The 12,710-nt window shown below is 37.4% G+C and overlaps 1 protein-coding gene across 1 annotated transcript in view; it reads right to left on the reverse strand.

Moving 5' to 3' along the window:
- ITSN1 (intersectin 1) overlaps positions 1–12,710 on the reverse strand; it is a 203,743-nt gene that overhangs the window by 83,981 nt on the left and 107,052 nt on the right. Inside the window, exons 13-16 of the mRNA XM_028115148.2 lie at positions 12,093–12,242; positions 11,533–11,673; positions 6,212–6,299; positions 5,936–6,075 (exon numbers count right to left, since the gene is read on the reverse strand). Of these exons, the coding sequence (XP_027970949.1) occupies positions 5,936–6,075; positions 6,212–6,299; positions 11,533–11,673; positions 12,093–12,242 (519 nt within the window). The remainder of the gene's footprint in view (positions 1–5,935; positions 6,076–6,211; positions 6,300–11,532; positions 11,674–12,092; positions 12,243–12,710) is intronic.

Raw genomic sequence — 12,710 nt, forward strand, 5'->3', positions numbered from 1 at the left:
GCCCTCTCTGTAGGAAGAGCTAATTAAGAATCTTCACCCACGTCTCCCAAGAGGCTTTGGTATCTACCCTGCTGTTACAAAGAAGAGAAAATGGACTCCGTTTTGTCCTGAAAATCTGAGTTTTCCCAAAATGTCTCAGCTTCATCTTATAAATCAATAACCCATTATTTTAAATAAAGGTTTTCTAAAGGATAAAACGGTCAAAGGCTCTGGCTAAACAAGAGAATAAAAAAAAGAAAGTGTTTTTTCAGAAGACTGAATTCTGCTTTTTTCCCTTTCCCAAATCACCTTTTGTTAAATTTTTTAAAGACCTCAAAAGAAAAACCCACACTATATAAAAAGCCTCAACCAACCAACCAAGCCTATGGGTGCGGCGTAGAGTCTGGTATATACAACACCTGTTAATTACTGAGTCTCGGGCATGTTCTAATTATCTTTCTATATTCGAGGAATCTACATAAAGATTCCACAATCACAAGAACATTGAATGAGAGAGTTTTATTACTTCTGTGCTGAACATGTCTTTTCTAAAGGATCATCCAGGTAAAAAGAAAATTTAATCATGAACAAAACCATGTAGCAAACCATGAAACAGCCAAACATTACTAATATGAGAAAGCAATGTTATTTTATTTGAGTTTACACTGATTTCTCTTGCTGTCTCTGTATCTCCTCTTTCTGGGTCTTTTTCTTTCCTTTATTGTTTCCCTTCACATGCATTTTTTTCCCTGACTTCTCATTCTGTTCTGCAGTTCATTCTACAGCTCTTTTCTTTTTCTCCCTGGTTGCTAAACATTTTGCGTTTCACTGCCTTCATAATGAATGAGCCTGCCATGAAAGCAAGGGTCTGAAACCAATAGCGTAAAAGCCTCAGTTAAATCAAAAACCTTATTTACTATAACTGGCATTCTCATTTCAACATCAATTCAGTTCTTAGGAGCAATTTTTAAGACAGGTATCATATGGGCAGAATTTATATCTCTTAAGAGCCTCTTGTGTCTAATTTAAGAAACCTGGATTTATACTTCCATTTTTAGAATAGTACTACTTACTATAATACTGTCTCCCATATGATGGAAATATGCACATAGAACCAAATCATGACTGAGTGTTGTCTTTCAAAATTTTGCAGCCAAGTGGCCAATTCAGTGACCTATTAAAATACTTGCTATAAAGACAAGACTAAGGTATACCGTACCTTATCCAGCTCATAGTGCAGGGCTTCCACCAGCACACACACAATTTGTCAAGCAGAAAGATTCACCCATACTCCACGATTTATAGTAACTGATCATTGACTTTGACAAAGGTTTAGCACTTCATGGGAAACTCTATCTTAGACACTGAGCACTCATCTGCATGCGGGAAACTTAAGCACAGAGCTGGGGATGGTTCATCACTCTTAGTCTGAGAAGGATGTGCATTGCCTGAGTAGGGCATGGAGACCTTTAGAAAGGAGTCTAAGGGGATGATGCAGCCCAGGAGAACGCCAGGCCCTGCACCACTACCTCCTCATTGCCACGGACTGGAAGAAAGAAATGTCCTAATGTAAAAGCCATCCACATTAGGACTTGTCCAGCACACAGTGACTAGACGGGAACCAACAAGGACTCAGACTTTTCAACATGAAACACAATGTCTAGCCTCTCTGAGTGCTGGATTCTTTTATTTGGCACACACTTGAAGCCTTGAAAACTGTTGCTGTACATTATGATGCTGCCCTGTATCATAGTTAAGATATGAAAATATGGAATATTAGGCTGTCCATACCAAAGAAAACTGGTACAGTGACTGTTAACATTGCCAAGGGCAAGGGGAAGTCAAGTGCTTCTATCTGAAAAGTCCCTATCAGTAATGTTATTTGACACTTGCTAAAACCATAATTTTACACCTATAGGTAAGGCATTGTATGTAAGAAGAAACAAGATCAGAATGTCTCTATGTGCCTTTTAGGCACACAGCTTCTTCAAAAAATGTTAAGAGTTTTTGATTTTCATGTAAAATGAAGTAAAAAGAGAAATTCAGAGAGAATAATGTTTAAATTGATGTTTCTAGAAAATGAGCATGAGAGGACTACTGATTTCTTAGTATGAGAAAATATTTGTTGCATACACAGTGCATTTTAAAAGCAGAAAACTATGGTAAACAATCTGATTCCTGAATTAAAACTACTTTAAGAAGTATTAATTGTCGCTAGCAATAATTACAAACAAAATCAATTATTTGTGATTCAATCCCTTGTCAAATATTTCATTTGATCATCAGAAAGGTGAAATTTACTGTTCGTGTAAAAGGCAGCATAAATAGAAAGGCTGCCAATCAGGGGATTTCTAGCACAAGAGAGCCAATATCTCAGGATGCTACCATTTCTACCCACCCTCCATCGCCAGCCCCAACCCCTTTCCTATGGCCTTAAAAAAGCAAAGTATATTTGCTACATTGAGATTCCTCTGCTTCTTTTCTCAAGTAATTCTTGGTTTGGGGTGATAAATTAGAAAAAGGAAAATAGTTATGTCTTGGGATTATTTTTCAAATATATAAATGTCACATTAGGTAAATGTCTATAAAAATACATGGAGGCCTTGTCTGAAAGGAAAGAATGAGCCCTCAATTTCTATGAGATCAGGCAGAAGACTTCTAGAAACCTTACGTTTCATATCCCTGAATCTGGAGCTGTTTAAAACACGACTGTAATTATAAACATGCTTTAGGTTTTCAATATGTTGCTATCTATATGAAACAATTACCTGGTTAACCTGACTGCAAAATAATTTTTTTTTCCTCTTTAATTAATGGCTTGAGAATTTCCCATCCTTGGTTAACAGGTCTTGGGTGAGGAAGCAGGAATGTAACTCTTCCTCAAGTGAAGAAAAAGGAGAGACTCCTAAAAGAAGAATGAATCTGAACTAGCCCCTTGGTAGAAAGGACTAAATCAGACTGTGTTTTTTTTTTTTTTAAAGGGAAAAACGATAAAACATACCTACTCTCTAAACTCTTCTACGTTCAAGAAAACTAAATACATTTAAGACATCCTGGGGCACCTGGGGGGCTCAGTTGGTTGGGCAGCGGCCTTTGGTTCAGGTCATGATCCTGCGGTCCTGGGATCCAGCGCCCCTGGGGTCGAGCTCCCTGCTCAGCAGGGGAGACTGCTTCTCCCTCTCCCTCTGACCCTTACCCCACTTGTGCTCTCTCTCTCACTCGCTCTCTTTCAAATAAATAAATAAAATCTTAAGGAAGAAAAAAAGGACATCCTGATCACAGTCTTATACCAACAGAATCTGGGAGAAAGCAGAATGCTAGGATTCCCTATATGACCTTCTACGTAAGGGACTAGACATGACTTTGAGTTTGCATCAAAAGAAACGAGTAACTTATTGCAGGTAGTTGTCTACCAAAGAAACATGGAAACTGATTTTTGTTAACTGGAATCCTCATTTGTGGAGCCAGCCACGGAATCGGAATACAGGTTTAATGCCCTGATCGACTAATTTTAAAATTCTGCATGCCATAAGGTACTTCTCCAGTGTCACCATATTAGCTGATAATTAGCGAATTACACTTTCTCTAGGGGAACAATCTACACGAATATAAAAACTGCTAAGTCCTACTTTTTCTTCTATACTCTCCAGCTGGTTTCCTTCTGGGAGGGGGGTTTCGGATGTAGCAAGTTCACACCGTCGGAGAAGATGTGTGAAACGACTGGACAATCGCCAAGGTTTCACTCCCAGCAAGGCAGAAGTAATTTTTGCATCACGCATGCTGTTAAGGCACTGCTATTATCGAGAGAGGCATCAAGGAAACCCCAGGGGTTGGAATGCTGGCTTTCCTCGTCTGTCTCATCATACAAGAACGACAGTTACTGATGAATACGCGCTCCAAAGTCAGGGGAAAAAATGCTTCCTATTTTCCAACATGACAACAACAAAGAAAAGGAGGCAGGACATACTACAGACGAAATCTTAAATCTGCCTCTAGAGTTGTCTCGATCAAATTATAAATCTTTTGATGCTTCGATTCAACCGTTTCTGTTTTGGTTTCACCAGACAGGAGAGAAATATGAGAAATAATTATCATAAGGCAATAAAATGTATTTGTTAAAGCCTTCAAATCGGTTGTTAAATAAAATAATAAAGCTATACTGGCTTGTCATTTTTAACTCTCTACATTAAACTTAAAGTTAATAATGGAAAGCCAAAATAAAAATGAAGACAGATAGCAATGTTCGTATTTAAAAATGAGTATATTTGGGGAAAGGAATAAAGTGGAAGGAAGGGCTGACGTCAGCCTTTGTGTCAGCAGCTCTTAAGTCAAGGCAGCTTCGGTCAATGACACACAGTTAAGAGGGACTCACATCACCTCGGCACGGTGTTCTCTTCGGCAATGGCAACTGCATTCCAACAGGCCAAAACGCTCCATAAATAGGCTAGGCATTTGGGAAAAATCACCCACTGCAGTGTCATCCTCTAATACATGAGCTTTGCTTGGGGAGTCATGTTGCAAGAAAAAGGAATCTTAAGATTAAGGCAGAAGTCTGGACTACTGCCTGGGTTCAGAGGAGACCCGAGTATTTAACCGTTTGTGCTCCAAGAGGCTTTTAAGAAGCACTGTGATCATATTCTTTTTGCCTGAAATAGTGACAAGTCACAGTGAGAATTAATGTGAGCATTTTTGCTGTGTTTATTCTCGAGATAGAGAGGCTCTACTTCCGGTACTTTACATATCTCATATAATCATGTACATACAAGTGTGGAACATACCTAGGGTACACACACACACACACACACACACACACACACACACACACACTCTGTGTAAGAATGAAAGCAAAGAAAAACACTAAGTTGGCTCAAATAATATGTCCCCTAAGAGCACTTGCTTGGCATTGTACAACTGAGAGAATTTCATTACCTATTACTCTGGGGGAAAAAAAAGCAAAAATTCCTTAAACTCAGATGTCTGAACAAGTTGGCCCAGAATTTCAATTCAAAGGCCAACTAAATATCACAAATACGCTTTCTAATTTTTTCCTATTTTTAATAACAAAGGAGTTTTCCTTTTTCCAGTGCCAAAAGCAAAATTAGCCAGAGTTAAGTATAAAGGATTTTGAGATGGAAAACGAAACTGAATATCTGGAACAAAAAGTGGGAAGTTCATTTCTTATAAGAACATAATTGATTAAAAACTCCAATATCTACTTAAATCTACAGTATATGTGCTCATTGTTGGTAGGACATTAACTGCTTGCATTCGGGTTTTATTATAAGATAAGAGTTAATGGTCTTAAGATGATGAAGTTGTGAAGTTAAATCAAAGGCACCAAATCCAAAGGAGGTTGTCATAACCACTTTCACATTCCTTAAAAGCTTTGGCATTTTCCTGAATTTTACCATGCAAATGTGACAAAACCATATACTACTTTTGCCACAGAGACAAAAGCAATTACTCCATTAAACAGTAACATTTTAAAATGTGAGGTAACAAAATAAAGATTTACCTTCAAGGACAATCTTGAAGGTAAGAAGTGGCAGAAAAATTCTTATTTTTAAAAAAGAGAAAGCAATCCCTTTTAAGCAGTCTCCAAAGAACAAAAGACAGACTATTTTGGAGCCTTGCTTTGGACTTCAACTTGATGTAGTTATCAACAGACAAAAGGATGGCAATACACAAAAATGTAATGTAATTCTGTTTAAAGACAGATGTCGTGTGGGGGCCACTCACTCAACTTTAATTTACAAATGCCAAATTCATCTTTATACGTTCAAGAGAAAATTGTAATTTGGATTGTATAATATTCATCTATAAGTATGAAGGTTTGCAGGAAGGCTGACAAACCAGCATCATAAATTTTTCTCACTGGAATTAAGTATCAACTCATCTGGCCAGTTAGAAAAGTTAAAGGGTAGGACATATATGTAGGGACGCAGAGAATAGTTACCTTCAGCTGATTATTGAAAATATCAATCTCCTGTAGTTTTGATCTGGTTTCTTTCTCAACTTCATCCAGTTGGTCTCGTAGCTGCTGCCGAGCTAGCTCTTTTGCTTCTAATGCTCTTTTGAGTGTAAGAAGTGAATCTCCTATTTTAGAAAAACATTGCAAGATAAGAAAAGCAAACTGGCAGTGAGGAAAATGGTTTTTAATGTTCTCATTTCACCGAGGGCAAGGCATGCCAGTAGAAGAGGAAAAGGGCGACTTTAAAAAGCAAACACCTACTGTGCAAACTGTTCTGCTGAACTTGTTTGAGTTGGTCATTGAGTATCTGTTTTTCTGGAATAAGTCTTCCGAGCATTTGCTGAGCCTCCTAGGAGAGGAGGAAAACAACAATGAGCTGACATGAATGTAGCTACCATGTCTACATTCCACATCCAGGCAGACTAAGTCTGTTTTCTCGTCCATCAAAGACTCATCTAATCTCACCCCAAATCCTCTGTGTATAAACTGCATTTAATCACCAGTCAGGGCAACATTTGCTTTTTTGCCAAGCAATTAACTATTTGCCAAATGCTTTTCACTGAAATAAAGTCAAGACAGTTATAGCTCTCTTGAGATTTAAATTTTTGTTGACTTACTGCCTATTTATAAGCTTTCAAAAATGTACTTTAAGTACAACTCAGCAGAGAAAACTGAAAGTAATCATCTCTCCCACTTGCACTGGGATCAAACGTAAATGCAGTTGATTCTATTGTTTGCAAACTGACTAATTTGAACAGGAACTACTCTACTCTGAACTTCGATACTTAATAGGGCTGAATTAAGGCTTACCATACACCTGAAGATGGAAATAGAAATCAAGAAGAGATTTCTAGGGGCGCCTGGGTGGCTAAGTCGTTAAGCCTTTGGCTCAGGTCACGATCCCAGGGTTCTGGGATCGAGCCCCGCATCGGACTCCCTGCTCGGCGGGAAGCCTGCTTCTCCCTCTCCCACACCCCCACCCCACGGCTTGTGTTCCCTCTCTTGCTGTCAAAAAATAAATAAAATCTTTAAAAAAAAAAAAAAAGAAGAGACTTCTAACGATAGAATCTTGGCTGCCGTATATGTTTTTCCAACACTGAGGAAGGACCTATAATTTTAAACAGGTACACAAAAGTCTTAAACCAACTATTTCTTACCTGATATAAGAAAAAAGCTAACCCACACTGTGAAAGGCTATTTGGAGTTTTCATGGATGACCTGTCAAGCACTGTATTTGCTTAAGTTCAGCTGAGATTATCCTATATAGTTTCTACACATTTCGGTAAAATGACAGCCTTTCTGGTGCAGAATAACAAACACTTGACTCTCATTTTTATCTTGATTTAAAAAAATCTCATTAAGGGGGCACCTGTGATGAGCACTGGGTGTTGTATGTAAGTGATGAATCACTAAATTCTACACCTGAAACTAATAGGCATTGTATGTTAACTAAGTGGAATTTAAATAAAAACTTGAAAAAAATCTCTATGTATTGATTTTTGGTTTGAGAAAATAAAAATGCCTTAATTGAAAATTTTTATCAGAGGCTAAGAAGCAGTCCTTTTTGGAACAACTATCCTTCGATACAGACTGGCTTATATGCAATAAATCTTTGTGTGCCACAATTCTGAATAGGAGAGAGATATAGTTCAACAGAAAGGATCTGGAAGCATCGTCTCATATGAACAATCCACACCCGTTTCCCCAAATCTGGACAAAACAGAATATACAATTCAGATTGTTTCCCCAAAAAGGCCCAGCCAACTGAGCTTCTCCTATTCTCCTCCCTAAATTAAGGAAAGGCCTCTTAGCCAATGCAAAAGTTTCTTTCCTGTACCAAGACAAACAATGACACATCAAGATAAAACCTAGCTCAGATCACTGAGACTTATATAAACATCACTTTTAAATGCCAACCTAAGTTTCTAAAATAAGTCATAAACCAACATGAAGGGCTACCTGACTCATCTGCACAGCAAGTATCTGCGTAACAGTAAGGAAAAGGAACCAGTATCTCACAGCCTATGATGTACCTGGCCTTCTTCAAGCCATGTATTATTTTTCACTTCCCTACTCTTTCAGGAACCCTAATTTGTATTTTATTATCAGTAAGTGAACATACTGTCAATCTTAAATAATAAAAAATGTGTTTGGTCACAGGGCATTCAGTGAGATAATAAACACGTCGCCTTCACTCCTAAATTTTCCAAGAGAATATTTTATGAAATTTCTCGTAGTTAATGAAAGACATAAAAAAAAGTTACCATATAGAAGAATATACTTTTAAAAGGTACATGCATTTTTTAATATGTTCGAACAATTTCTAGCTGTGAACATCCGATACTATTTACAGTATAGGTCATATCTTAAAATCTCAAATTGACTAGGACTTCAAAGTACATGAAACAATAACTGACAGAACTGGAAGGAAAAAGGAAAAATTTACAATGATAGGGCTTTCAACATCCTCTGGCAGCAGCTGGAAGAGGCCACAAAATCAGTAAGGACAGAGAAAACACAAAAAACACCATGAATCAATTTTCTCTGATTGATGTTTATGAGATACTCCACCCAACTACAAAAGAGTACATATTATTTACAAGTGCACATAAAATATTCACCAACACAATCATATGCTAAGCCATAAAGTAAGTCTCAGTAAACTTAAAAAGATTAAAAAGAATTGAAGTCATACAGAGTATGCTTACAGCTTATAACATAAATCAGAAATCAGCAAGACATCTGAAAAACAATCGAAATATTTGGAAATGAAATAGTATAATTCTAAATAACCCAAAGAAGAAATGGCCAGGAAAATCAAAAGATTTTGAACTGAATGGATACGAAAACACATTAAGAAGTTATGTGATATGGCTATGACAATGCTTAGAAGGAAATTTATACCTTAATAAAATATTTACATCAGAAATGAGAAAAGGTCCAATTCAATAATCTAAGCTTCCTTTTTATGAAGCTAGAAAAAAGCAAATTAAACCCAAAATAAGTAGGTGGAAGGAAATAATAAAGAGCATAAGTAAATGAAACAGAAAACAGATATAGCATAGAGAAAAATCGATACAACGAAAAGCTTATTTAAAAAAAAATCAATGAAATCAATAAACTTCTAGCTATATTGATGGAGAAAAGGAGGAGGGGGAAGGAGAGGAAGGTAAAGAAGGGGAAATGTTGGAGGGGGAAGGAGATACAAATTCCCATGATCAGGAAAGAAAGAAGTGACATCACTACAGATACTACAGACTTGCAAAGAACTAACAGAATATTGTAAATAACTCTATACAAATAAATCTGACAATTTAGATGAAATGAAAAAATTCACCATAAGATACAAACCATCAGACTCAAGAAGAAACAGAAAATCTGAACACCCCTGTATCTACTAACTACATTTTGCTATTAAAATCCTACCACAAGAAAGACTCCAGGCCCAGATGGCTTCACTGATGAATGAAAATTTAAAGGAAAAATGCCATTTCAACACATTTTTAGAAAATGGAGGAGGAAGGAATACTCTCCCACTATTTTCTTATTTATTGCCCTGATACCAAAACAGGATAAGGACATTACAAGGAAACTATAAACCACTATCTTTCAAGAATTTAAATTAAAAGACATTTAATAATAGCATATTGAATCAAGTAAAATATTTTTTTAAACGGTAAGACACCATGACCAAGTATTGCTTATCTCAGGAATGGAAGGTTGGCTTAACATTCAAATTTCAATCAATGTAAATCACCATATGAACAAAATGAAGAGAAAAAACATGTAAACATCTCAGTAGATGCAGGGAAAAAAAAAATTATGACCCAACTCAATACCCATTCATGATTTAAAAAACCCTCAGCAAAAAAGGAACAGGAGGAAAATCCCTAACTTGATAAAGGGCATCTAAAAAAAAAAATCTATAGTTAACATCAGACTTAATGGTCAGAAAATGAATGCTTCCCCCTTCAGATCAAGTCTCTTACACGTCTAGTCAACATAGTACTGAAGCACTCACACACTGCTGGGGAGAATGTAAAATGCTACAACCACCTTGGAAACAGTTTTGACAGTTTCCTATAGGGCTAACCATATATTTATATGACACATTAATGCCGCTCCTAAAATTAAACCAAGAGAAATAAAACGTATTTCCACATCAAGACTTGTAATTAAATACTCATTGCAGTCTTATACACAAAGTCCTAAACTGGAAAGAACCTCACTGTCAATCAACAGGTGAGTGGCTAAACAGGGAAATACTACTCAGCGGTAAAAAGGAACCAACTACTGATTTGCTCAGAAATATGGATAAATCTCAACATCATCAGGCTGAGAAAAATCACAAACTTCAAAAATGGTCATCTTTCATGATGATATGCAGAACAGTACCTACATGAACTTGATGCTTCCTACCTCCCAGCTCAACAAGTGAAACTGAGCCAGGTGATATTATGGCAACTTGGTGGTCAACTTTGGATACATCATAAAATGAAAGCAGAACTGCGTATAGCATTCTATTATGTTCCCAACTATTCGCCATCCATCTATCTCTGATACTCCCCCTAGAATACTGAACTGCACCTCTTTATTGCGATGATCACAATAAAGCCAGTCTCATGAGTGAACTACAGGTCCTCCACAATCCAGTCCCCGCCAACTGCAACCACATTGATCTCCTTGCTATATCCACACCCCAAACACGGGGTACAACGTCACAACATTCACGCTGCTGCCTCCCCACCCTCCCCTTGCTCTGCCAGATAGCCACACCACTTAGCTGCTTCTCTTTCAGGTCTTTGCTCAGCTGGGACCCTCACCGAGAAGCCTGCCCTCACCACTTAATTTAAAATACTGTGCTCGATGGGGTGCCTGGGGGGCTCAGTCGGTTGAGTGTCCGTAACTCTTGGTTTCAGCTCAGGTCATAATCTCGGGGTCATGAGACGGAGCCCTGTGTCAGGTACCATGCTCAGTGGGGAGCCTGCTTGAGAGTCTTTCCCTCTGTCCCCACCCCTAATGAATGAAGGAACAAATAAATGAACCTTAAAAAAAAAAAAGTAAAAATACTGCCCTCGGGGCACTTGGCTGGCTCAGTCAGTGGACTGTTCAACTCTTGATCTCAGGGTTATGAGTTCAAGCCCTATGTTGAATGTCAAAATTACTTAAAAATAAAATCTTAAAAAAAAAAAAATCTACCACCCTCCTTCTCCCCAGGACTGTTTTCCTATTCACTCTCCAGAGCACTTTTCATACTCTAATATTGGACACACTTGACCTTTTTTGTTAGTGTCTGTCTGCCCACAAATAGAAGGTAAGCTCCATGAAGGCGGGGTTCTTGTATCTCCTGTTCACCACTGGACCCTCAGTGCCTCCGAGAGCCCCTGGATGGTACACAGCAGTGCTCAAGCAAACGTTGTGCTGAGTTCACTTACTCGACAGCCTACTTTCCAGATTTTTGTCTACTTCATCTTCGCTTCCCAGCACCTAGTACATGGTAGATGCTGGGTGCTTTTAGAAATGAATGAGAGGAAAAGCAGGGCTTGTAACCCTAAAAGCATTTAAGGCATGTATTTTCTCACCTGTAATTGTTGCTGTAGGTGGGTGATTTCAGCAATTCTCAACTCTCTTGATTTGTTTGTACTCTCGATTTCTTGCCTTTGTGTGGTCAATCGACACCTGATATCTTGAAGTTTTCCTTCTAGTTGATGCTTTTTATCATTCTTTAACAAGTGAAAAATAATTATTATTATTACCATTTTTAATGGTTCAGAGTTAGTAAACAGTTGACCCTTGAACAACATGAGTTAGAACTACACGGGTCCACTTATACAGGGTTTTTTGTCAATAAATAACAGTACACTACTGTAAATGTATGTTCGCTTCTTTATGACTTTATTAACATTTTCTTCTAATTTATTGTAAGAATACAGTATATAATACATATAACATATGAAATATGTGTCAATTCACTTTCTACGTTATCAGTAAGGCTTCTGGTCCACAGTAGGCTACTAGCAGTTAAGCTTTAGGGGAGTCAAAAGTTACACAAAGCGTTCTGACTGCACAGGATCTGCGCCCATAAGCCCCATGTTGTTCAAGGTTCAACTGTATTCCCAAAGCATAATCAAACTCGACTCACTAGAGCTTCTAATTCAAATTCCAGAGTCTTTTTCTTTGCTTTCAGTACAACTATGTCTTCTTGTTCTTTGTTTCTTTGATTGAGTAGTTCTTGTCTTCGATTCCGTTCCCATTCAAGTTGTCGTTGCCTTTCAAGTTCTCGCTTTGCAGCCTGTGGCATTTACGAACAGATAACTTATTAATTTTTTTATTCCTGACATGACACAATGTCTCTTAATAAATGTAACATCCAGGAAGTCTTTTGTTTTAGGGATAAAATGTTACACATTGCAAAAGCTTCTATTACAAAACAGCAAAACACAATTTACACAAATATAGTATTCCTTCTATGGCAAAAAGAGAATATTTAGAAAAGCTATTATAGTTAGATAAGGTGGGGACAGACAGGATTCATTTCATCATTGAATCTGATTGTTTATACCTTCAAGAATGTTTGAAGTGATAAAAAGAAAACTGTTCTTCCTCATTTACTGACTCATGAAGAGCAAGAAAAATGTCTTTAATCTAGTCAACTAAAACCCCAGAATAAAAAAACAAAAACAAAAAATACCCCCAAAACAAAAACTTTCTTCTATCAAATGAGAAATTACTCATCTCAAGTTTTAAAAGTTTGTTGATT

Source organism: Eumetopias jubatus, unplaced genomic scaffold (assembly GCF_037043125.1).
Source record: "Eumetopias jubatus isolate StellerSeaLion01/CBP00866 unplaced genomic scaffold, mEumJub1_p1.0 scaffold_1, whole genome shotgun sequence".
NCBI classification, from domain to species: domain Eukaryota; kingdom Metazoa; phylum Chordata; class Mammalia; order Carnivora; family Otariidae; genus Eumetopias; species Eumetopias jubatus.